General features: G+C 41.6%; 1 protein-coding gene across 3 annotated transcripts in view; it reads right to left on the bottom strand.

Annotated features, from left to right (window-relative positions):
* The window catches only part of DCLK1 (doublecortin like kinase 1), a 325,749-nt gene that overhangs the window by 50,433 nt on the left and 248,424 nt on the right, over positions 1–26,892 (bottom strand). Inside the window, exons 6-8 of one of the 3 annotated variants that reach the window (XM_024755592.1) lie at positions 24,479–24,573; positions 9,316–9,403; positions 6,356–6,464 (exon numbers count right to left, since the gene is read on the bottom strand). In XM_024755592.1, coding sequence (XP_024611360.1) covers positions 6,356–6,464; positions 9,316–9,403; positions 24,479–24,573 — 292 coding nt within the window. Of the gene's footprint in view, positions 1–6,355; positions 6,465–9,315; positions 9,404–10,657; positions 10,735–19,610; positions 20,415–24,478; positions 24,574–26,892 lie in introns of those variants that run through there. The other 2 variants (XM_024755594.1, XM_024755593.1) reach the window with 2 other exon arrangements.

The following is a 26,892-nucleotide window of genomic DNA, read 5'->3' as shown; positions in this document are numbered from 1 at the left end:
AAATAGGGTTTTAGAATTTTCAGTATGGAGAATTTCCTAGGTGTACATTATGGCAAGAGCAAGAAAGCGATGAGCCTCCAAACAAATCATGAGGCCAGATATTAACGGTGTGTTTCAAGGGCATGTAAGAAACCACTCATGTCATTTACTTCTAAAAATACTTCTTCCGCTACACCTCCAGGACCTTCAGGGTCCTAGCCTGCGGAAAACCGTAAACATTGACCAAGTTGTTATAACTGTACCTGAGGAATGAAACTAGATTGAAACAATCATTTTGAAGCTGATTTTCTCCACTAGAGGGCGCTGTGGTTCGGATGCGAGGAGGTTAAACCCCTCTGCCTCAGGGCGGCTCCCCTGCCCGGGTGCAGGGTACCCAGCGCAACCCGAATTGCCTCACCCTCGTGAAGAAATGGACTGAGAGCCCCAAGTATGCCTCTGTTGATTCTTCAGGCCCCCGTGTGGGCAGAGAACATGATGGAGGAAGGCTGAGTCAGCCTTGGCTAAATGCAGGGCTTGGGGTGCTAGATGACCCCACATAAACGCCAGACCTTCAGCAAGGCTGTGTGTGTACTATGGGATGGGGGTGGAGGAAAAGCACTTCAGTTAGAGGGCCAACAAAATACTTCCCATTAGAAATTTAAAATGTACGCGCAAACAGATAAATGAGAACGTGAAATTACTCATCTACGAGGGGAATCCTCGCATCACAGAAGGAGCACAGGGTCCCTCTCAGTAACTCTTCTTAAGAGGCTTCTGAAGGGTCTGTTTGCAAATTTGAAAATATTTAATCGAGGAAAACTAAAAGCTGAAGTGTTTCTGGATTCTGCTTTTCGTGAATCACTAAAAATGATGACAAAGCAAATCTAAGACTGGAATACATGAGCAATTTCCTATCTAGTTTAAGTTGTTTCATTTGATGGCAGGGAAGCTGAACTCTTGGTCTGACAGCTTTGATAAAAGCCAGCAGTCCCAGGCAGGTACAGAGAGCTAGAATGAAGCCGACACTTGGACTCAGTGCCTCCACAAAGGGGACGGATGTGGGATGGTGCTGGTCAGAAGATCCAGGAATTTCTTGGCTTTGTCCTCTCCATGGCTACCAATTGATCCTCTGTTTCCCTAGAATGAGTAACACTTCAGCCTTGCTACACTCAAAGCAAAGAGCTGGTGTGGGACCCGGGAAGGCTGAAAATCCTCCTCTACAGCCGGATAGACAAGGAACAGAATCCCCAGGGAAGAAGAGGGTGTATTGGCTTCCAGGACACCAAACAATCAGGTTAGATGCTAAGCCTACAGCTGAGGGGAAAATGCAAGCAAACCTGCGTTGCAGTGGCCCTAGAGCTTACTAGGAAAAAGGACCTTGTGGGTTGACTACCCAGAACCTTACAAAATAGGATTAAACACTCAATTAGATTTACCCATATTTTATACCAGACAGTGAGCCCTGAGGAGGACCACCAAAATTAATACTGAAAGGTTTCTTTCTGGATTCCTTGAGGACAGAACTATAAAGTCACAATAAAATCCTTAATTACTGGGCTTCCCTGGTGGCGCAGCGGTTGAGAGTCCGCCTGCCGATGCAGGGGACACGGGTTCGTGCCCCGGTCCGGGAAGATCCCACGTGCTGCGGAGCGGCCAGGCCCGTGAGCCATGGCCGCTGAGCCTGCGCGTCCGGAGCCTGTGCTCCGCCACGGGAGAGGCCACAACAGTGAGAGGCCCGCATACCACAAAAAAAAAAAAAAAAAAAAAAAAAAAAAAAATCCTTAATTACTAGAAGTACATGTTTATAGGAAAGTAGCTGAATCTGGAAAATGAGACTAAAAACAGGTGCTAGGACTAAATGTACACCATAAGAATAAAAACTTCACCGCTTGCTTTAAGTTGGTAAATGAAAACATTTGGCAAGAAATAAAACCTCAAATAAAATATCTGCCTTCCTCCGTACCCTAAACTCTGAGGACCACTGCCCCCAGGTAATCATTCAGCAAGCAGTAATGAGCATGGTTCTTTGGTGGCTACAGAGGTGATGGAGACCTGGTCTTTGACCTCAAGGAGTCTACAGTTCCGTGTGTCGAGAAGGAGAGAAGACACCTGGATTGCTGTGGAACGTCCAGGCCATTTGCTTGTATGCTCCTGAAATTATATTCTTGACCTTTCATGAAATTACAAAAACCTCAAATGCCACAGCCAAAGCGGCAACAGCAGAACAAGCTTTGTTTTCCTCCTTGTCTACAGGAACTCAATTTGTAAAGTCACTTTCCTATTAAGTTTGACCCAAGGCTAGCGCTCGAACTACTAGGGAGAAATGTCTGAATTTTACAAACTTGGACTAAATGTACGTTTTCAGGTTTGTACTAAAAATGGTCTGGAGAAAGCTGTCTTGTTTAACTCAATGATTCTCAGCCCTGGGGCAGTCTTCTTCTCACCCTTGCCCTCAGCCCTGGAGGGTAGCAGAATGTTTATGCAAAGGGTGCTCTGGACCAAGGGGCTTTTGGTTGTTTGCTCTGTTTTGAAGATTTTTATCAAGATCATGTGGAAGAGGAAATGTGGCTTCCCAGGCATTCCTCTGACATGGCATTTACTGAATTTCAAGGCAGTCCTTTGCTTACGCGTCAGGTTCTCAAGCAAAGGGGCCCCGTCTTGACTCTCTTTGTAGCCCTGGAGATGGCCCAGCATAGACCTGAACTAGCAGGGGCTCCAAACATGTTGGTGGAGTTGTGAAAACTCCAGAGGCTGGTGGCAGTAAGGACAGTGACAGAAAGACCCTCTCCCCCAGGAAAGAGGGGTTGGTAAATAAACAGCACCCTTTGTTTACCAATTAATCATAATAAGGCTAAATCTCAGGGCTTCCCTGGTGGCGCAGTGGTTGAGAGTCCGCCTGCCGACGGAGGGGACACGGGTTCGTGCGCTGGTCCGGGAAGATCCCACATGCCGCGGAGCGGCTGGGCCCGTGAGCCGTGGCCGCTGAGCCTGCACGTTCGGAGCCTGTGCTCCGCAACGGGAGAGGCCACAACAGTGAGAGGCCCGCGTACCGGAAAAAAAAAAAAAAAAAAAAGGCTAAATCTCAGCCTCCTCTGTAAAGCAGAAAACTGAGGCATCCCAGTGTCTTGTCAAACATCTTCAGAGTAGAGTTTTATTTTGAATTTGAACTTGGGCCCTATGGCTATCAAGTGCCAGAGCACCTTTAGGAAGGAAAGAGGAAAGAACACTGTCAGGTAGCTGAGAGATACTTAAAGTTCTTCATGCTGATTCATCCTCCAAATCCCACTTCAGAAGGAAATGCTTTCCAACTATAGGTACCCGGTTCTTGAAAATTCTGAAGATTGTCTAGGTGGATGCAACCCATGTTGCTGACGCTAAAGTCTTAGCTCGTCCGGGTGGGTTTGGGCCTGCCTACCTTCAGTCCAGCGCTTTCGTTGTGTAGTTCTTTGGATTTACAGGTGGAGGAGAGAAAGAAGGAATCACGAGCAGCTAGGATTTTAATCCAGTTCTGACGCCTACGGTGCCAAAACGTGCAAGCAGTGCAGGTGGGGAGGAGGGCCAGGAGCCACCTGCGACACTGTCCCTGCTCACGACCGCATTACCGGTACCCGTGGCTTGAACGGTAATTAGTCCACACAGAGCCAGGAAGCCAGGGATGAAGGGCATCTCATTGTGAGTCCCCCACCCGTGCTCGGATCTCTTCTTAGTGCTTTTCAGCTTCTTGAGTTTTCTTTGGGGCTTCAAAAGGCTCCGCAAGACAGCTTCAAAAGTCCACCAACATCCTTTAGCATGTCCTCGGGGCTCCTGAGGCCACTCGAGACTGCTATGGGGAGACAGGCAGAAATTGAAGCAGACCTGGCATCCCCTACGATGGGATGTACTGGCACGGGACCAGGGGAGGGACGGCCTCTGCAGCAATGTTACTGCATCCATTATTGCAGGAAAACCTTCCCTGTGACAGCACATTATTAACGCAGGAGAGGCATACTTGCTCTTTTTAATACATATTCCGCCTTTAAAATATGACAGAATGTACCCCCGCAAGCAATGTGTGCCATTCAAAACATTCTTAGTTCCCTTTTATTTTCCTGGACCTCTGGAAAATATTAAAAGATTGTTTCGTGATACCTCTGGGGAGAGAGGGCAGATGCCATATGTCCTTGTTCCGCGGGAGCGGAATACTAACACTTTTGGGGGGCAATCTGGTGTTTAGACTCTGATGATTCGTATGAGACCCAAGATGTGAACTCATGCAAAACGCACACAATGCAAACCAGAGAGAAAGAAATTAATTCAGCATGGAGAAATGATAAATTTCTATCATGGGAAGACCAGGACTGTGGGACTGAGATGCTATCGTGATCCGAGGACGAGCACATGGCCACCACTCCAGACTCAACAGATGACGCACCCTGGCAAGGAACCAGGCGCCGCGGGGGAAGGGCACGGGGATCCGCTAGACACGGGGTTTTCTGCTGCAGAGGAAATTAAGTTTAAAAGGGCTGGGCTTGCTATCAGTAAAAGTATCAATGAAATATAAAATTATATAAACGCACACACGCTTCCACCCATTACTCTGGGGATGGCTTTCCCGACTTAACTTCTGTCTTCTTTGTACAGGGACAAATAAATGTGTTGTGTGTGACTTTGGCTCAGCGAAGCCACTTTCTCACGGAAGACCCCTGGTCCGAGGCAGGAGGCACTGGCAGAGTGGTCCAAAGGCGTGGGTTTTGGAGCTGAACTTGAATCCCTGCCTTGCTAAGCACTTACTAGATGAGTACTTAACTTACTTGGGCATCTAGCTTCTCCAGGCATTCTTTATATGAGATGGAAACAGTTTGGGATTATATATAATAATCCCATAACTATGGGATTATTATGATAATTAAATGAAGTATCGTAAGTTAAGGGCCTTGTATGTAGTTTATGCTCAGTAAACAGTGGCTGCTCCTGTTTGAGGAGGTGTGAGGCCCAGGAAAGTCATGGGAAAATTTCTATATTTCGCTGTCATGCAACAGATGGTCAAACTTCATGGTGGGAGTGGGGGAATGAGGGGGAGGGGAAAAGCGGGGCAGCAGGATTAGCAAAGGGATTTTTCAAGCTGCCTGTCACTCATGCCCGTCCCCGACACAGAGCGGCTGCTCTAGGGGTCGCTGTCACCGTCCTCAGGAATGACTTGGCCCAGCTGCTATGTTGAGTGGGGCAAAGTCTGAGACCCACTGCTCCAGGGGAGCCTAAGGAGGGCTCCACTACCTTAGTCAGGCAAAGGGTGAAGGGAAGCAAATCAGTGGTCACTGGCCAAACTCAGGACCCTCACAGTGTCTGAGGCCCTGGGCAGACGTCCAGCTCTAATGTGGCACGGATCTTCATTTCTAAGTGAACGGACTTGGAGAAAAATAAGTTCTGGGTCTTGCAGACAGAGCCTCTAGTCTGAGACATCCTCTCCGAGTGGAGGTGGAGATTAAAGCATTCTTTCCACACAGTGTTGAGAACTCGGGCAGGGGCAGCGCACAGGGCCCTCTCCCAGGGAGTAGGCGAAAGGGGAGCAGAGAAGAGCAGTGGGGAAGGTGCTCACCCCAGACCAGCCCCCAGGGAGCCAGCGGACACACTCCCTGAAGGAACCAGGTGGCTGCCCCCGCCTTTCCAGTACTCTGCTCAGCAGTCCTGAGAGGAAGTTGCTGGCTGACCAGGTCCCCCGTAAGAAACGAACTTCAAACCTCACGCTGGGCTTAGGGTTTGAGGCGGTCTTGATCTGGGCTATGACTATTACTTATCACTTCTCCAACCAGTAGCCCCAGCTACTGCCCTTGATTAGGTATCAAGGTCCCAGGGATAAACCTTTCACTCCAAGTCCTTCCCTTTGGCCCACAAGAGTGCCTAGTTCATTCATTTTAAAACATTTGAATGTATTAAATGCTGTTTTTGTCAGGATCAGAACAGATACATTTTGAAGTTTTTTGAAGTTACTGTATTTAATTTTATGAAAGTTATATGTTAGAGATATACACCCCATATAAGAATGTTCTGACCTTTACAAAATGTCTCAAAACAGTGCCGAAAAAACTATTCAAAAGTTCTTTTTGTTTGTTTGTTTTAACAAAATAAAAGGACTTACCTGAAAGCTCTGGCAAAGTTTTGCTGAGTACATTAAAAAGAAAAATCAAAGTCCTTAATTTATAGATTGTCCCCAGGAATCACTACATTTTTCAAATCTGTTGTTAGATGGGCTTTTCTTTCTTTTAAATATTTTTTACATCTGGAGTTGAGACATTAACCTATTCCATATGTGCCACAGACCGCAAATAAAGACGCTGTCTTGGAAAACATAACGCCAAGTGCTTCCTTTAAAGCTCAATGCAAATGATATCCTTCTCACCTTTCTACACATTCCTTGACAACAGCAAAATTTCCATCTCCTATTGTCCTTCCGACTTTATAGCGTTCTGTTATTGTGGCTGGAATCTGGAAGCCTTCCTCCAGCACTTCTGAAAGAATCATTAGTATGTTTTTATTGGTAGAAAAGGGAACACAGATGTTGCACAAAAGAGACGTTTAGAAGTATCATCTAATAGACTGGAACTGATTCAGCGTCAATATGTCATTTTCTGTATAGGGAGGCCAGTCCCCGACTCCCACCTCCTTGCCGACATTGCATCATCAACCATTATTACTAAGACAAATGATAAACTAAAAGGAAACGTAAAATGGATGGGGTCCACTGCCACCTAGGTAAATGCAACTTATGCTTTCTGCCGCAGTGGGGATTCTGAGGAGGAAGTTTCACTTTTCATTTCATGCCAATTTGATCAATAGCGTTTACTGCATACCCATGGTGTCCAGAAAAATGACATTCCTAGGTAGGGAGGAAGATTCGGTTCGTAAGGGACTCTGGGCCGCTTGACATTGTACAAGCATGAGAAATGCCTGCTGTTTGGACACTTAGCTTTACTACATCCTGAAATAGAGATCTCCATAAAATTCCTTATGAACTAAGCACTGATTGCTACCCCTCCCCAGTATCAATGAGCAGATTTTAGACCAATTTCTCACCAGATGTTGAGTTAAAACTGCAATATCTATTATGTCTGTGAACAGAACAGTTTTGTAGTTTCAACTATGTTAGTGCCACTAACACAACGCATTTTCCCCCTTAAAATGCATTTTGAAATATTTTACAAATGCCTAATAATGCTTTAAATATCTAAGGCCATAAAACTAAATAAGCCACACTTAGGTCACATAAATATAGTGGATAACCTTTAACATCTTAGGGGTATAAAAAGGCTTTTATAGCTGGGCTCTAAAATTTACATGCTTTAAAGTTATAAATCCTGGCTTTCCCTCAGGCAACCTGAATACAAAATGTGATGGAAGCCTAGTGTGCTTTCTAAATGTGCTCCTTTTCTGACCTTTAATCATAAACTGAGACTAAACATTTCTTCTCAAAATAAAATTAAAACCGTAGGTGGCAAATGGGCTTTCTTGGTGATTTCCGTGTTCTCATTGAGTTTAGTCTGCAGGGTTGGGGAACGGGAAATGGAAACTCACAATCAGCAGATATCTGCTTTAGGACCCTTACTTATTCTGGTTTTGTGATCATTTCCAGTCTGCACCACTCTGGATTCTAGAGTGGAGGAAACTTCTGGAAAGCGTGTACAAATGTAGGACATTTTCTGCTGCTGCTTTTGTCCTCGGCATTTCTGCAACCTCTTCACCTCTTTACAGGTGACGTTTTACGTTTAACCCACTAGAAGCTATCTCAGTGGTCTCCGGAATAAAGCGAGACCTGGGGACTTACCTCCACTCCCCCCCACCCCCTCGATCTCACCCCAAAGAAGCCACAGTTTTGCCTCCGTTTGAAGGATTCAGCCTGGGCATTTTTGTCTAGCCCATGGTTATTACAGAAAATGGTTGGAGAAGTTTCAAATCCACTGCAAAGCACCCGAATTTACAAAATATCTCTCGGATGACGCGGTCTTAAGGCTCTTTACTACACGGATAGTAAAAGTAACCATCCTTAGCTGTCAGCAGCAACCCTGGCTTCAGATGGGAAATGTAGGGAGGTACTTCCATCCTTCCTTCCACTGGGCACCCATCTGGAGCACATGGCTTGGGATTTTTTTCCTGACTATTGAAAAAAATGTATCTTTTAGGCTTGTGGATAAGAAGAGTTAGCCAAAAAGGCTCTGTCAAGGACCATTTCATTTCATTAGGTAGATAAAACACATTGGAACAAAAGAGGCTTCTGAATTTCATACTTCTGGAAATACCAAAGAAGTCTGATATTGCATGGCAGTCAAGAAATCCTTGGGTAAGTCAGGTATCTCACGTAACATAATAAAAGTGTTTCCCCCAAATGGTACTTTATTGGAAAATTAAATCATATTATTTAAAACAAATAAGGGGTGCTGATTCTGTAACAGTGGCTTGATCATATCAGTTTTATACTTTAGTTTCGAAATACTTTCTCATAATTGATTTGAGCCTGATAATAACCCCCAGGGAGGAAATAGGCATATATTACAATCTCCATTTCGTAGAAGAAAAACTGAGATGTGGAGAGCCGAAGAGGCTTATCTAAAACAATCCAGGAGTTAGCAAAAAAGTCTATTCTGGAATCCACATCATCTCACCACTTTCTGAAGGGAATTCACTTAAGGTCCAAAGAATATTTTTGCAATTGCCATCAATTCATTCTTTCTGTAAAGCCAGATTTTCACATGTTGACTTCACTTAAGTTAGAGTGCCTCTGCAGGGCTATCACAGTCAAGCAAAAGAGTCAAGATGTAGGGGCTTCCCTGGTGGCGCAGTGGTTGAGAGTCCGCCTGCTGATGCAGGGGATGCGGGTTCGTGCCCCAGTCCGGGAAGACCCCACATGCCGCGGAGCGGCTGGGCTCGTGAGCCATGGCCGCTGAGCCTGAGCGTCCGGAGCCTGTGCTCCTAAACGGGTAAAAAAAAAAAAAAAAAAAAAAAAAAAAAAGTAAAGATGTCTTTCTTGTTCCAGAAGTGAACAGAATTTGGAACAACAAAGGCAACAATTACCCCCTTTTATTTGCAAAGCGGGCAATAGCTGGCTTTGTTAGGGTGCTTATACCTTCAGAGGATGGGAAACGACTCCACATTAGGCTAACTCCCTCTTCCCGGCCCCCGAGAGTAGATACCGTCCCTGGTGGGAGCCACGTTCAATTCTACCCCCTGGCTACGAGCCTCTGAAGCTGCTTCAGGCTCATTCTGCTGGAGAAGTGACAGTTTCCTGGTGGGTGTAAATTTAGCCAGCCCATCCCCTGCCCAAGCACAAGCTGAGCCTTCTCCTCAGACACCAAGTCCAAAACTCACCACCTTCTCCAGGTCCGTCGTTCTCGTCCATCGAGCTGCAGACTTTGGTGGATGCCAGTGAAGTGGAGGAGCCGCCATGCTGAGAGCTCTGCGGGGGGAAACAGAAACAGAGAATGAACATCCTCGGTCCCACTACCTGAGTCTCCAGGTGCTGTGCCCAGCCCAGAATCTCGGGAGGTAACCGTACCCACCACCAGGGAGAAATTGGTCTTAACACTCGGAGAGGGAGGCTCTTAGACTATTCATCTGGGACTACCTCTCCCCCCACCCTATTACCCAACAACAGGTGGCGTTAAGTGAGTCAGGCTCATCACCGTCCTCTGGATGTTCCGTGACTTTTTATGTCTTTTTCTCAACGTTAGCATCCTTTTGCGCACTGTTTAGGTTTGGCAGCTTTGAGGTATCTCACCTCACTCTTCCACACCCTCATCTGCAAACAGGCTTCAGATAAGGGGTCATTCTGATCTTTTTTTTTTTTTTTTATTCTTACCATAGAAAAAAATTGTCTTCAGTTTGTTTTTTATGGAATATCCTTTAAAAAATATTCAGCTTTGCCACATCCTTGGAGAAAGGTTGAAGAGTGGGTTTCTTAATTCCATTTTGAGATAAAGGCATAGCACTAAGCAAGTTACTGATACATTAAATGTTACATAGCAAGAAACATTGACTTATTATTACTTTTATTCCTGAGGCAAAGAGAGAACTGAAAGCCTAAGCCTGTGATTCCTTTGTAAATTTGGGGTGTATTTGGACCCAAGACCCATGAGAGCAAACAGGGTAACAACTATATTACAAAGCTCAGAGGATGAAACAATACCAAATATTTAATACTGTGATCAGCCATGAGGCAGTACTTTAACAATGAATCTTTCCATCCCTCTATCTATTCCTTGAGAAAGCAACTTGCACATTTCAATGCTATTTCTAAACAGTGAACACAGCTTGTCCTAAAAGATCCTCCTTCTGTTTCCTTGGGTTTATCCACTTGGTTGGCCTGATGGGAGCCTGGAGGCGGTGAGGGGCGGCATGGGCTCATGGTGCCGGCTGTCTGTGGAGCAGAGAGAAGGGAGAGAGCGTCTGTAGTTGAATTAACAATGAAGAGGTGGCGAGAAGCAAAGTTGACCTACTTCTGCTCTGCTTACCTGTCTCCCTTCAACCTCCTCCCCATTCCATCCAGCCTTAACTGTGCACAAAGTAAGTAGGAAGAGAAGTTTTACGTACTGTCATTGTGCCCAACAGTATCTTGCCATTACGCCCAACAACATCAGGAAATTCAAAGATTTTAGTCTTCACCCAAAGGACGAATATAATCGGGCAAACGCTACTTCAGTCACTGCAGCGCCATCTGAGTCAACTGCCATAGCACATTCTCCTGGGTGCGCTGAGATGACCACGTTCCATGGGACGAGTTCATCAAAGCTGACAGGTGACACGATGGGAATAAAAGTTAAGTTCATGGCATTGATGCATCTGCTTCCTCACAGGACTTTCTAGAAGTTTCGTGGTTACTCTAGTACACCACATGCCTGAAGGTCACCTAGTCTGTGTGATGTGCCTTTTACTTTCCAGTATTGTAATAATCCCCCAATCCATCAGCCTGGTGACTTGAGCTGTTTCCATCCTTATATCTCATTCAATCTCCCTTTGTGACCAGAAGCACGCCTTTGTCCTGTGGCAGGCCAGAAAGGATTCAGATTGCGACCCTGAAACAGAGTTTTTCTTGCTGGGACACTAACTGTGCTGTCATAACCAACTCTGTGGAAGGCACTATAAATGTATGAGCCTCTAAGTGTGCTCTTCTGACTTTTACGGATGTTTGTTTGTGAAAACCTGATATCTATAATATTGGAATACATGGCTGAGACAAGGCAGATTTACGATGTCGAGGTCTGGAGAAAAGAAACATTAACGCTACCGCATTTGAGGGGAAGGTTTGTGTTTTCCAGAACAGGGAGATCTTTTATCCCTTGTGTCATTGCTTGTGCTGTAGACAAATGGTGTTCCAAGCAGAAAAGCAGTAAGGAAATGTCTAAAATGTAGACTTTCTCTTCTGGGCCTTCTGATCCTTGAATTTCTTCCAGCAGCGTCACAAATGGTGATTAATAATGCAGACACACTGTGGTTTGGGATGGCAGGTGCTGTCCTGTCATATGGCGTTTTAGATTTTAGAATACAAAGACACATTCTTTCGGAATCAAGCATTCAAATTAATAGACTAGTAGCGTATTTCCTAGCAAAGATGTCCACGACTGATGGACTCAATTCCAAAATCTTGTTCTTTTAATAAGAACGTCAGATTCTCAATACAGAATTCTGACCCAAATAATATGAAAACATCTTTTAAACTGTAATGTTTAATAAACTTGCTGGATATTATTCATTAAACTGCCTTATCAACTAATGAATTGCATTTTCAACAGTGCCACCAAATGTCTGATGCCCTTCAAGCTGGCCATAGTGCCAACTGTGTTTTTCTCTGCCTTATGAACAAAAAACCCCTCAGGTTTTTTAGGTTTTGGTTAAAAAAAAAAAAAAAAAAAGTAGGGTTAACACAAGTCTGCTTATGTTTAAAATTGCTTATTTTCAACTTTAGGTTTGAAAACATACTCCAAGTCATTTCAAATTTCATACTGTCTGAAGGTAACAGACAATTGTAAGAGAAAAACATTTAATTACAAACACGGTACTCTGAAAATGGAAAGTTCTCATTTTATTTACTATGCTCAAATGACGTAAAATAAATGTATTAAATTTCTAACGGTGTTAGCTCTTCTTTTCCCCCAAAGAAGTAAGATACTTAACATTATAGACTTTTCCAAGACAATGACCATTTATGGATTCAACGAATTTCAGGGACTGAAATGGACCTTAAATATTACCTGTTCTACCCTACTTCCACTGAGAGACCAAAGGCCCACTACAAAAATCCCAGGCACGTGATCAAATGGCCTCTGTCCAAACACCTCCAATACTGAACACATTACTTCCTAAGGCAGCCCCCCTAACTGTTAATGAGGCAAAGAAAGTTCTTCCTTAAGTTATGTTCAAATGATGCCCCTCTACATCTCCTATTTGTTGTTCTTGGCTCTCACCTCTGGAGCCACCCAGTACAGTGCATTTCCCAACAGGACAATGTTTCCGATATTTGGAAAGAGATACTTGGCCCCTTCTGTGTCTTCTCTTTTTCAATTTCAATAATCCCCGTTTTCTGGGTTGTCAGTCATCAGACAGGGCCCCGTGACCCCTTGACCCTCCAGTTGTCGATTTCTCTGGTTAATGGTAGTGCTCAAAACAAATGCAATATTCTAGGTGTACCCGGACCAGCACAGAGAGAGAGAAGGGTAGAGCTTTCTTCCTTGTGAATAGAATATTAATGCGCTTTAAGATCATACTGGCTTAAAAAAAAAAAAAAAGATCATACTGGCTTAACAGTAACAACATAACTTTTAAGCCTACACTGAACTCACAGCGTGTTAAGATATCCTTATTCTGTATTTGAGAGGTTGGCGTTTTGGATCAAGTCTAAGACTTCGCATTTACTCATGTTAATGTCATATTTATTACATTCATATCCTTCCAGCCCGTTATTTTTGGATTCTGATTTTGTCACTTAACATTTTTGCTGTCTCTCCCAGTTGAAGTCATTCAGTAATCACCACAGCCCTTTGAGTACCCTGGTAACTACTCCTCAATATACCACCTTAGACGGCGTGGGAACATTTTGATTATTGCCCATAAGTCTGATTGAAGGAGTTTGAAAATACTAAAGGGAAAATGTGTAGGTTCTTGTTCTTTAGAATTAACCCAACGAGATGAATCAGCCTCTATCTATGACCTACAGAAGCTAAAAGGCCCACTTGTATTTTTGCATGCTTATAAATGAAATCAATTTACTTATTTGGTTTTTCTGAGAAGATAAACCATTTTAGAGGATACATGATGATAAGATTTTGTGTTTGCTTCAGTCAGTATGCGAATTCCAAGGCATAGGGGTGTACAGTGCAAAACATAGTAATTTTAGAACTTAACGCAATTAGCTGCTCTAAGAGATATTCTGACATTTGAAATGTCATTGCTTCCAGGCAGATTTAATGGGAACCAGGTGGACAGGTTGCTGGCACCTGGATGCTTTTATGGCACACCTTCATAAAAGCACTGGCCTCAGTAAGAACACATCCTAAGTGTAGCTTTGGATCATGTAACAGATGGAGAACATATCACACTTTTTTGAAGTAAGTGAGAAAGCTGACATAACAGTTCTAACCACATTTTACCAAGATGTATCTGATGACTATGTAGTAAAAAACAGTTCATTTCAAACATAAAATGGTACGAGTTCCTCCTGCCACTTGTATTAATGGCACTCAGCTGGGGTCCACACCGAATAATGACTACAAAAATATCCAATTGATCCAACTGATGTAATCAAGGTAGAAAAACCTCACCAGATAACTTTAGCTTTGTCTGGATAATTACATTGTTTCCACTTCACATTCTGTCTCGGCATGCAGTTATTACTTTGTTAACATTTTTTTTTTTTTTGAAAATGGCAGTAAAAGAATTTAGAAATCAACTGGATCAATTTAATAAAGGAAACACAACCAACAAATATTTAACAAACTCAAATAATTGTTCTGGTGATCCTGACTTGAGGCCTATAGAATGTCTAAAGATGATCTCATGTAACAAAATTAAATCATAACCTTTGTGTAGAGAGCTTGAAATCCAAGGGACTCTGTGTATATAGAAAAAAACATATATTCATTTACTTTCCAAGTGGGTAGAGAACAATAAGTTGATGACATCAATCTACAATAACTAATAAGGCTCCATTACTTGAAGCAAGGCACAGAAGTAATTCCTTTTTCCAAATTCCCTTGTCTGCATTCTCCATAGTATGCATAACCTAACGTTTACGGCACAGCAAACACGTGCATAACTCAGAATGAATACTGAAACGCGTAAGAAGTTATAAACATTTGGTCAGAGTTTTAAAAGGACTGTAGAACTGTCATTCATAAAATAGGTTTACTCAGAGGAAGAGAAAATGAAAATGGGAATACTGAAATCTATGTTAGCGAAACCACGGAGCCAAGATATCAAAAATAAACACGTTTAGTTACGACTCTGTTGTATGGGGCAGTCTGCTTTGCTGCTACCGTCTAATCACTATGCTCACTTAAAGCCAGGATCTGTACATTTAGAATCTCAACCATTTGTCTTGGTGGGCACCAGGTCTCCTCTTAGGAGTTCCTCGCTGTGAAATCATAGTTTGGAAGGGGAATCTCCTCTCAATAAAATAATTCCCTCCATGATTCACTCCTCAGTTTGGATTCCCAGCACTACTCTTTCAGGCACCTGCTCCATTTCACTTTGAAGTCTATTATATTCAGAAAGTAGAAGCACAATTTGGAATTTTATAAACTTGTGAACATTCCTTCCAGCTGTATCATTATTGCTTTGAGTACTGACTATATTTAGGTTATCATGGAAATAATAAAGAGAACCAATTAAAGCAAACTATAATTTTAAGGTTAATATGAACCTAGTAAAAATATTAGATTTAAAACCAGAATTTTAGACTTCTATAATAATGTTAATGTAAAAAATTCTTTTCTAACTAGGCCAGTAGAATTTTCTATTCTCCCTTATATACCATATTAAGCATGAAACAGATTATGGGTCTTTGTTCTATATTAAAGTTGGGTAATCAAGTTTGTTATTATAGTTATTTTATGATATATTTATTTATTTAGCACTTTTAAAATACCTTTCATACACACACATGCACCTATATACACATGCACATTTTTTCCCCCTGCAAGTTAGATGACTTTGGGAAAAATGCCTTCATGCCCAGGAGGAAGTTACTATGGTTAAAATTTCTTTTTTTCAACCAGTTGCCAATTTGTTTGACATATTCACCATTAATGCAACCCTGAAAGGCAAGTGTATTAATGATTCTAATATAACCAACTAAAACAGAATTCTTCAACAAAATAGTCTTATTTCATTGTTATTGTCGGTATTTTATACTTTGGATGTCATGCGATGTCATTCTGCAGTATCTCAGGTATCATCTGCTGATGCTAATTACATCATAAAACACCGTAAATATGATTATGAATGTAACCCTTACCCCACACAGTCATTTCAGTTTCAATGTCTACTTATCAAGTTTTCTGAAAGAAACTCACTGAACAACGTAGGTGGTTTTTCCTGTTTATTATAGTTATTTTTAAGGTGGTAAGTGTCACATTAACTTTGAGGGGAATAACATGGTCCAGTGTGAAACACACGGTACATTTTACAGTGAAGCCACAGTACAAAGTGATGGAACTTTCAAAATTGGCTAGGTCAATGAAACATTTCATCATTTCGCTCTGTAAAACTCTGCTGATGGCCTCAACGGATGGATTTTTAAAACATGTTGCTGTTTAAAACATTTTAACACCAAATGCTTTAAGAGAATGCATATCCGAGTAACTCAAACTGTAAGCAGGAAAGATGTCAACCTCTCTGCAAAAATTTTGTCCAAATTTACAACATTCATAGTGTATTTCAAAGTAAAATGTCCTCAGAACAAATAAACTCGATTCCTTGCTTGTTGATGAATATAAACTCAAAGAAACACATCACAAGAAAATTAACTTTCATAGTTCTTTGCCTATGACCTTTCAGATACCTACTACCCTGGCTTCAAAACCATTTTGTGGCCATATATAATACAAACACCCATGTATTACATGCATCATTTATACTATCTTGGAATTTATCCATCGTCTTTACTAAAATGAACCACATTTTAAAGACACTATATATCATGCACCCTGAAAAATTACAGCTAGGGCCTCAGATTTCCTATCTTTTCCACATGCATGACAGGCACAAAGTTACAAATATTTTTCAGCTGACAGTATAACAAACTGCATCAGGCAATTGGTATTTCGAATTCAATATATCGCTAATTTTCGCACTATAATTCTGTGGGATATCGTTGTCACTGACATGCACAGTTAGAGATGCTAGCCAGCTAATGCAAATACACATAAATAGGAAATGTACGTATATACAGTATTGGGTTGGCCAAAACGTTCATTCCCAATATATTCGTTCAATTAACATTTTCAGGAGTGTGTATATTTGTTATACACACATACAGGAAGTACAGTAGGGTTACTACTGAAAATACATCAATACTTTAGAATCGTGATTTGAAAGAACATACAAAACTGCCTTACAGGTTATCTGGCTTTGCAATTCAACTTACTTCAAATCAAACACAGTTTGGATTCTCTTCGATTTATGTTTCAATATAATTACTCACCTACTCACAACCCTATAAATCAATACTTCCTTTTGTTAGTGAATACTGACTATCACCACATGTCATACACATTAGAGAAACAACAGTGATAGTATATAATCATTTTAATAATAGAATATCAGGACATAACAATATAAGCATTAATGTATGCTTATATTTAATAGTTAACACAATATTGGATTTATCTGAATTTGAAATTTTTGTTTAACTGGATTCCAAATTGTTTAAAATAAATCAGTACATCTGCCTATTATTTGGAACCGTTTTGCCATACTAGTTTAGAAAACTACTTTTGAAGTTAAATATGCCTCAATTAATATGTCATGGGTAATGATTTATGACACGAAAGGTTTTACATACAATTCCACAAGAGCCAGTAACTTATAAGGCTGTGTCACAAATACCATACTCTTACCATTTATGGTCTATAAACATACACAAATACTTACATAAGCACACCCATATACACACTGAGCCCCGCAAATTTACGTAAACACCTACACACCTGGGTAGATATATGGCCACATATGAAAAATTTAGTAGTCCAATAGCTAAAATATATGGAATTATTTTTCAGGATATTATTCTATATATTCATTCATTTGTATTAAGAAATGTGGCTTTTAGATTTCATTACTTCTAAATGAAAAAAAAAAAAATCATGTACAGATCTGCAGTGGATGCAACCAAAATACCCCTGCTGGTTAACATAGGGAACACATGTGGCACATGAATTCTGGTTCCAAATGGTTTTAAAAGATAGTATTTGATACTTTTAATCTTTAGATGAGCCAATATAAGAACACAGGGATGTGTATAGATGGGTGTGGACCTGCCACGTCTCACAAGTCTATGACAGTATGAAAACACTGGGAACTCCTGCCCCACCCCACGTAATTAAGCAAGACGAATAAGAAACAAACCACGTGGCTTTCAGAACCAGTCTTTTGAGTTCACACTGAAGTTTATACTTGATATATAATTAGGTTTTGCACTTCTAAAATGCTAAAAGCAGGGATACGTTTATTGTATCGTTCTCTATGATGTCTAAAGGTGAAAATGTAAGTGCCAATGACCAAATTTTTCCTAGAGTGCAATGTCTTCACAGAACATTTAAGGTCTACCATAAGGACAAAAATGCATTGCTTCTGCTGGAGGTCTCTTCCGCCCAGTAGAACAATTTAAATATTCAGTGTCTAATTTTTTTTTTAAAGAATTCTATAAGTAAGTAAATCTTAAGTGCCTATAAATCATCAGTTCAGTTCCACCAATAAACTGAAAACTTCTGGTTTGTTGCTAAGCATTTTTTTTTTTTTTAATTTCTGCTTTAGTATAATGGAATTATGCTCTGCACAGGAAGAGATCTCAAAGTCTATAAATGGTGTGCTGTTTCAATCTCTGAGGGATTTTAGTTTCAAAAGTAAATGATATATATTGCCCCTGAACAGTCGTTTAATAAAAGTCATATGTTCAAAAGATTAAATGCTGTGGAATAGCATTTCCCTCGGAACTGCCTGGATGGAAAGCTGGCCATGATATCTATCGGCAATTAGTACAAGTCCAGTTTCTTTTTGCCATGTCTAAACAAAGCCCTGGGCTTCATATCAATTGGCAATATCTACCACTTATCCAGAACAAATAGCGTTTATTGGACCTTTCTAAGCAGTAGTTGTCCATAAGATTGACAGTTCGGGGAAGTTAAAATTATTGGAATTTATTTTTTGTTCTGGACCATCTGACCCCACCAGATTTAGGTTAACTGTTCCACTGCTTTCTCTGCATTTTTGACAGTTCAGTCAAATACATACTAATCTTTTATGGACTCAACTGTATTAAGTAATGCATCTTACAAAGACATAACTAGAACAGACACCAGCATAGGCAACCTCACAGATGTTTACTGTTTCAGCTAAAACAAAGCAGCCTTTTGATCTCAGCAGGAGTCTCTGTTCATTTCTATTGGAAACAGTTTTAAAATCTGAAGTCTGGAACAGGTATTATGAACTGTTCTTTCAAGATGGAATGGTTCAGTTTGCAGTTCTCAAATAACCTGCCAGAGAAGTGTCTTTCTCTGCAACAGACAGGATAATGAGGCACTAATTTTTATAAGGCTAAGTTTTCAAATGCTGTTAGGCTGCCTGTACTGTTTTTTTTTTCTTCTTCTCCTTCTTATGGTTGGAATATTTTATTCACTTGGAAAGTGAGATAGTAACATATGTAACTATAAACCAGATGGTAAAATTTGATAGTTGAGCAATTTATCAAGGAGATAAATGGATAACATTTAAAACAGTATATGACAACTGAAATTCTCTCCATTTTGAATCAAACATTTTGTTTTTAAATTCAATGTTCAAGTAAAATTTGAAAAAAAAACCCCAAGTAAAAGCCTCCAAGTGGCATCATACATTTTTAATTTATCACCTACTGAGATATGTCAAGCCTGTAAAATATCAAAACCATGCTACACAAGTCTTAAATTGTTAGTGTTTGAACTAGTAAAACTAAATGATCACTAGGGTATGGCTTAAATACAATAGACCATACACATTAAATCAGTTCTTAACATTCAGATTAAAAATAATTGTTTTATGTTTAAGCAAAGCTGACTATAATTTTTAAACAGAGGACTAGGAAAGCAGGATTAGTAGGTTAATGATTAACAATAGGTTATAATCATAGACTTACTTAGTTTAACACAAAGGAGTTTTGCATATGAACATTTCCAAAATACCAGTAAGATCCAGGATTTATCAGAGTAGAGATTTGGATATTTGGGACCTGATTTATGTAGCAACATTTAAAATAATTTTGCTTTTCAAATCGGTTTTTTGGAATAAGTCCAGACACAATTTTTTAGGTCCGTATGTTTCCAAAAAAAAGCTTCCTAGCTTCAGCATTTACATATTTGAAAAATTATATATATGGTTATAGGGAGGAATTATATAATTTATAGCAATGCCATTGAAAAAATTCTTCATGTTTAAGCTATACTTATGCTGTTTTCAATGAAAGATAAGTTTAAAAAGTAAAATTTACTTTTTACAACAAAAATAAGGAAAGTTCCTATGCTTAACAAGAGAGTCTTCATGAGATATGTCTTTGACATGGGTGTTTTTCCTCACCTAGACTAACCCACAAAATGACAGGTAGCTCTGAATATTGTCTAGGAAGAAGAAGAACCCTACTTGAATATTTTGATTATTTTGCAACAAAAGTACTTTAAAATCAGCAATGTAAAGTTTAAGGAGAGTATAACTTTAAGAAAAAATGTCTGCTAGTGGCATTTTAATCTGCTTAGCCAGAAAATCTGTACAGAATTGTACAGAAAATTTGTATCTACATGTTTACTTATGATCAAAATGAAAACCCCATCTACAGAAATTATGACTGTCTTGCTACACCATTAGCATGTTCTGAAACTAAGATCAGGCCCATACATGAAATTCATCTAGAGCCAGGCCTGGCACAAAAACCTCACCAACTGAGCCAGTTTGTGTTCAAGCTCCCTCAGTCAAATCAACGTAGGAGATATAAAAAAAAATCTCTTTCAGGGATTAATATAAAATGCCTGGATATTTCCTTCTATATGATTTAGTCTTCATAATTTCAAGGTATGCAAAACTCTTTTGTGTATTTTGCTGTTAGACTTTTGCTTAGGAAACGTGAAACCTTCACCCAACCACAAACCATATACACTGCTCCATTGTCTCTTTTACACTGAGTCTCCTACTGAGTCCAAATCATCTGAAGAGAGGGGGCGGTACAGGTCCTGTAGGATGAAGGGCAGGCATAGGTTTGTTTACTCGGCTTTCTTAGGTGCCCTGCGCTCTCTTAGGAGTGGAACAATACTGAATGGGCATCCTCGGTTTCTGAGATCATGAAAGCATCTAAATAGATGAAAAGGCTGTTTATTCTGCCTTATTGGCTTGATCTGCTCATGAGCTTTTGCCTTCCTCTGTGTCCAGTTGGGTTCTTGGGCCCTTGAGGTCTGTCAACACCAAACTCTGCTACTATGTATCTAGGCAATTCTTCCTTGAACGTTTCCTTCCCATTCTGGGTAGAAGAGGAAGGTGCTTACCTCAGGCAATAATTGATTAGGAGCCCCGGCTGGCATTCAGGAAATTCTGGCCCCAGAGCAGCAACTCAAGGGTTGCATTTGCACCCCGCATACACCCAATAAACATTGCCTTTTCAAAATGGTATGTTTGGAAGACGGAAAGAAGGCGAACTTGACCTCCCTGCTCCCTTCCCAGTGTTTATCCTCGTTCCCCAACCGCTCACCCGTCACCTTCCCTCTTCTCCCCTCCGCCCTTTTCTGCTAAGAGATCCCTCTGCTGGTCACCAGGCAACGAGCTCAGATCTGCAGAGAGTGTCTAGAATCCTGGCTTCTTTTCTATTTTGAACCACCCACTCTTCACATCAACTGACTGATCAGATAATCTACAGAAGTCAGCCATGTGGGAGTATCACGGGGAGCTTCACGCCACCTACACAATCAAACACTTTTCTTCCTGATGTATTAAGAAACAGGACCCCAGAAAGTTCATGGATGGAAAAGATCCTCCCGGATCTGCATCTGTGACCAAACGCTTCTAGACAGCAATTTAAATAACAGTGTTTTGGAAAAATAGGGCAGTTGCTTGGTACACTGCCATCAGCTCTTTCAAGAAGAAAAATATCTGGCATGCAGACTCCTATTGTATAGGACTATTCTAAAATACCAAAAGAGGTAACAAAAATATTAAGGGAAGGAAAAAAGCTGATTAAACCAGCATAATTAACATAAATAAAAATATAGATTTTCTTGTTTGTGAAGAAGCGGTCAAATGTCTCAATATTCCTTAAAAAAGAAAAGCAGCTTATATTCCTGTGTTTCAAAATGAGGTAGGAAGTGTGAGTGTGTGTTGCAGGGAGAGGCAGCCCACTCATTTCCCTGGCCATGTTGCTAGGCAACACAGAAAGAAAAAGAGAAGTAGCTACTGTTTTCCAATTTGCAATAAAAAGAGTTAATTTATTCCTTGATGTGTCTTCTTTTAGCACTTGCCATCTTTCACTTATTTCAGTATTTCCTGCATAGGAGTATAGCCATTTGAGAAGAATATTAACCAAATTTGAAACAGGATCAGTTTTTAGGGATATTCTAGGCTCATTTTAACTGGGAGGGATTATTTGATGCAGTTGCCTCCACACCAAGATGAAAGCTCCTCTCACTAAAGCAGCTGGGAATGTTTCTACTCATTGACATGGTACATGGATGGAGGATGTTCATTTACGGCCTCAATTCAAAAGCCTGGAAACTGAACCATCTCTAAACTACCTGGTGCTCTGCTCACAACATGTGTTTAATAAATGTTTTCAGATGATGATAAACCTTTTGTCTCCTTAAAACAAACGAGATTGTTTTTCCCTGTCAAGTACGGAGCTTGCACTGGTAGTTTAAATGACAAAATGAAGAATCTCCAAGAGAACCATCCCTTATAATCATTTCCCAAGCACTGGCAGTGTTAATTACATAAGCCATTGGCCACACAGCTGCTAGGAGCTGGATGGAAATTTTCTGCCTCAGTTGGACAAAATCATAGTGAAGGAGGAAATACAGAGGGCGGAAGAAGCAAATTCTATCCTCATTCTACCAACAAAGGGAGAGTTGAGTCAAACGCTTTACATCCCCAAAATGGAGTCTCCACCATAAGCCAGCAGGAGGGAAGCTCGGATCTGTAGCAGGGAGTCTCACTCATTCTAATCTAATCTCAACAACAAAGCATGAGCTAAATCCTGAATCTAATTTAATTAGCCCAAAGGATGAAGAGGGATTTCTATGCCAGGTGGAGTCTCCAAGGTATACACCTCAAAAGAGAGACTATTCTATGTAAGAGGGCCCTATCTGTCCTATTTCTTTTTCTTTTTTTTTTTTGTTTTTAAAGTCTTTATTGAATTTGTTACAATATTGCCTCTTTTATGTTTTGGTTTTTTGGCCACATGGCATGTGGGACCTTAATTCCCCAACTAGGGATCAAACCCATACCCCCTGCATTGGAAAGCAAAGAAAGTCTTAACCACTGGACCACCAGGGAAGTCCCCAATCTGCCCTATTTCTAATGGCTGCCTCTATAGATGGGGGCCTCACTGGGTAACATTTATAAGAAAAGCATCACTCACTCCACTAGCCCTTCCTCCACTCAACCATAGACATTTAGGAGAGTAAATGAACTTGGCCCCTTCTTCTAGTAGCTCACTAATGATTCCTGTACTTTAAAGTGCCAGCTCAGACTGTGGCCATGAAGAAACCATAGTGAAAACACTCAGCTGGAACTGGAGTCGCATTATTGGGTTTTCTATCTGGAAAGAGCCTTTTATTTTGTTTTGTTTTGACTGAAGCCGGGAGAGGATAACAGACTTATCAAAGATAACACAGCCATTTAGCGGAGGAGCTGGTGCCCAGTTCCAGGCCTCGTGCAATAATCAAAACCAGCTGGACCTGATGGCAGGCGGTTCAGTGGAGCGAGCAGGACAGTACAACCTGCTAAGTGGCGGGCCAGGCTGCAAAGGGGACTGGGGACTGACTCATTCACCCACCCCCCCAGAGGGTGTGTGGACACAACCTTGGCAGGAGGCTAGCAAAGAGGAGCTTCCCTCTTGGAGGCAGTTTAAAGGTATGGAACATAAAGTCTCTTTTTTTTTTTTTGAAGTACATGGGCCTCTCACTGTTGTGGCCTCTCCCGCTGCGGAGCACAGGCTCCAGATGTGCAGGCTCAGTGGCCATGGCTCACGGGCCCAGCCGCTCCGCAGCATGTGGGATCTTCCCAGACCGGGGCACGAACCCGTGTCCCCTGCAGCGGCAGGCGGACTCTCAACCACTGCGCCACCAGGGAAGCCCTAAAGTCTCATTTTAAAGCACATAGTACAAGAAATGAAATTCATGAATCCAATCTTTGAGTTCAAAAGCTGCCAAAGAGCCCTAGCTTCTTAAAATGTCCTGAAACCTCCCTCTGCACCTTGCCTTTGAAATCAGGCCAGTGAAAGGCCTCCTGTTGCCTCCACTGTGCCATGCCCCTCCTCCCCGTCCCACTCCTTTGATTCTTGCCTTGGTCTTACTGGGAAAGACAAACCGCAGAGATTGTGAGGCGTTCTGAACAGTAGTTCTTCCATCCTGAAAGAAAAGCTAATCCCACCCCCTTCCTTAGCATAGAGAAACGAACACTGTTTCCGGTAACTTTTTTGACTTTGGTCTCCAAGCTCAATCAACTTCTCCATTATTACACAAGAAGCTCAAAGATAAATGCAGGTCATGATGAAAGAGAAGGTGCTCAGTGTGGGTTTCATTCACAAAAACACAGGTCACATGCAACCATCTCTGCAGCACAAACCCTCAGGGGCTCTGGACCACCATGCTTTGCCCTAAAGCAACTCCCACCAGGGCCTGCCCACCTCCAATCCAGGCACTTTTCCTTTTCTTTCTTAAGGAAGGCTGGTGACCAGTGATGATATCTCTAATGAAACTCATTTCAGCTAAGGAAGCTTACAATCCAGTGCCATTAACATCTTTGTGCACTCGAGACAAAAAGAGTGAGGTATTTCAAAGTGAAGCAGCAACTGTCCATTCTCCCTGGAATTAAGATCAGGACAAGTTTACAGGGAAATTTAAAGCCCCGAGTCGTAGCTAAGAGAAACCACAGCCATAATAAATGACCCAAGGTCGGTCACCTCCTGTCCTCGCCTGGTTCTTCCTTAGAGACAAGCAGCGCTATCATGGGAGGCCTGTTTGCTGGCACCTGTGCCATCTGCACCGAGACATGGACAGGTCTTAAACAAGGAGCACGCTCATTTCCTTACCCTCTGCTTCCGCAGGCTTCCAGGGCTGGTGGGTGATGGGCTTGGAGACTTGCCCGAGCGCGGAGTAGAGAGCTGACTCCCAGGGGTTCCATTAACTAGAAACACAGAGGATCACAGAGTGAAAAAGTGGCTTACTAAAGAATTCTCACGACAAATCTTCTCAGAGCAACAACCAATTAAAGAGGGACATTTGCTAAAATTCCAGATACCTTTTTATCTATAGTGCTGAAAAATAGCTTCTGGGAGAAACCTTCTTCAGAAACTCACTGCTTTGCTAATCCAGTGTTGAATATAGCAGCAGGTTACATTAAAAAGAATAATAATGTACTTTGCACAACTTTCCTGATGAATTTATGAATGATGCTCTTAGCTGTGCCCATGGAGATTTTAGGCATGCAGTTCTGAGACATTTTCAATGGACTTCATGCTTCCTTCTTTAGTTTAGCTTCCCAGTACAACCCAGTGAGAGCAAATATTAGCACAGCTCACAAGTGACAGTCCCAGTGTCTTGTGAAAACAGATCACTGTCTTTTTAGAGTTAAGAACTCACTTCTAGAAGTTCCCACATCCACTTGCGCCCTATGCATCCCCCAGCCTAACTCAGAAGGACCTGCCTCCAGCAAGACAAAGTAACTGGCACAGACACTCAGAAACTCCTCACCGTTAGTCTGTACTGCTGTCGAAAATAAAAGCTGCTTTTTAATAGGTTTACATCACGAGAATCAACCTGACTCTCAAGACTTTTAAACATTATCCCTAAAAGGAATCAAAGCCACAGAACTCACGTAAGCCATTCTTTTCTCTGAGTAACAACACCTCTAAGAACTGATAAAACACTTAAAGACATGACTCTGTAAAGATGTATCAGATCGCCACTATTTTGCCTGTAAAAATGTCAACATTTTTTACATGTTTTACATCCACAGCAACGAAGTAGGATTAGCAATGAGACACAAATGTCCTCCAGGGCGCAAAATAAACATCTTTCCGTGAGGGAGAGGGATCATGCATTTAACTTACCTTCTATGAGTTCTAACATGGACACAGTCTCAGTGCCTAACCTGACAAGAACAAGAGGCGAAACTCCTTCTTAGCACTAAGCCCAGCACCGCAGGGGAGGAGGGAAGCAGTTGGATTAGTTAACGATGGCTAAGGCTGCTCCCAGAGCAGGCTGAATGAGAAGCAGGATTCCTTAGCAGATGCCTTTTCTGCGTAAGGCTGACGTCTTCCGAGCAGCAGTGGGAGGTGCGGGTTCTGTCTTAGGCTACATCAAAGGTGTCAATTCAGCCTCATGCCAACGCGGAACCACTGCAGCCCTCATCCCACCCCTAACTCCCGGAAGCCGAGTCCTTTCAGGGCTTTACACTGAATCATAATGAAGTGCCTCTGGGGGCAACAAACCCAGTGACTCATCTAAAAAATCAAAATGACAAGAACTCTTCTAAAGCCTGGAGACTACCAGGTAACAGGGGTAATAAGTCGACCCTCACAAAATTCAGTGGTGAGGTACATGTTTGGTGATTTTTCACACACAGTGTTTGCACCAAACCTTAGGGGCCACGGAACTGGGAAGCTCCTTGTTTTGTCATCTTCTCCAAAGACCTTTACCAAATGTCACAGAACTCATGCTGCACTAATTTGTGTGTTGCCTTTGACATGTATTTGGAGACTCCCTCTAAAACACACACACGCACACACACGAACACACCTATGTTTTGTTTTTTTGTTTTTTTGGGGGGCAGATTGAAGTAGGAAGCACTGAGAATGCTTTCATTTGCTTGCATTCTATGGTCCTGTCTTTGCTGAATGAGCCTGATGCCTGGGCCTCCTGGCACTGCACTGCCCCGCCAGTGCCTCTAATAGGAAGGGCTCCGAAACAGGCAAGGACTAAAGAACTGTGGGCAGAGGCAGAATCCACAACTAATAAGGCATGGGATCCCCTAGGAGTTGACTGGAAAACAGGCTTTGTGAACATAATATTTTCTTCGCCCACTTTCTACATTACTTTACGTCTTTACATCACTCCTACAGGCTACGCAGATTGGGAAGAAATGAGTAAATGGGAAAGCAAACACAGTACTCACAGTTTTACTTTTGGGACTCTAATCTTACCAAGCCAATGGCACATAAAGAAAAAGAGAAAGTGCACTCCCAGGAAAACAGACGTAGCGATACTCAGCTTAAAAAAAAAAACAAAGCGACAACAAAAAGCTTGCGTTTACTAAGTATTCATTACGCGTGCATCTCAGTTTATTGAAGACTTATTTTCTATGGACTAGTTAACGCACTTAAACCTTTTATACTGATATACTGGGTTGGCCAGAAAGTTCATTTGAGTTTTCCATAACATCTTCCAGGGAAACCCGAATGAACTTTTTGGCCAACCCAATATATACACATATATGCATATATAT

Source organism: Neophocaena asiaeorientalis, unplaced genomic scaffold (genome assembly GCF_003031525.2).
Source record: "Neophocaena asiaeorientalis asiaeorientalis breed wild unplaced genomic scaffold, Neophocaena_asiaeorientalis_V1.1 scaffold59, whole genome shotgun sequence".
Taxonomy (NCBI): domain Eukaryota; kingdom Metazoa; phylum Chordata; class Mammalia; order Artiodactyla; family Phocoenidae; genus Neophocaena; species Neophocaena asiaeorientalis.
This window is presented reverse-complemented; position numbering and strand designations above follow the sequence as displayed.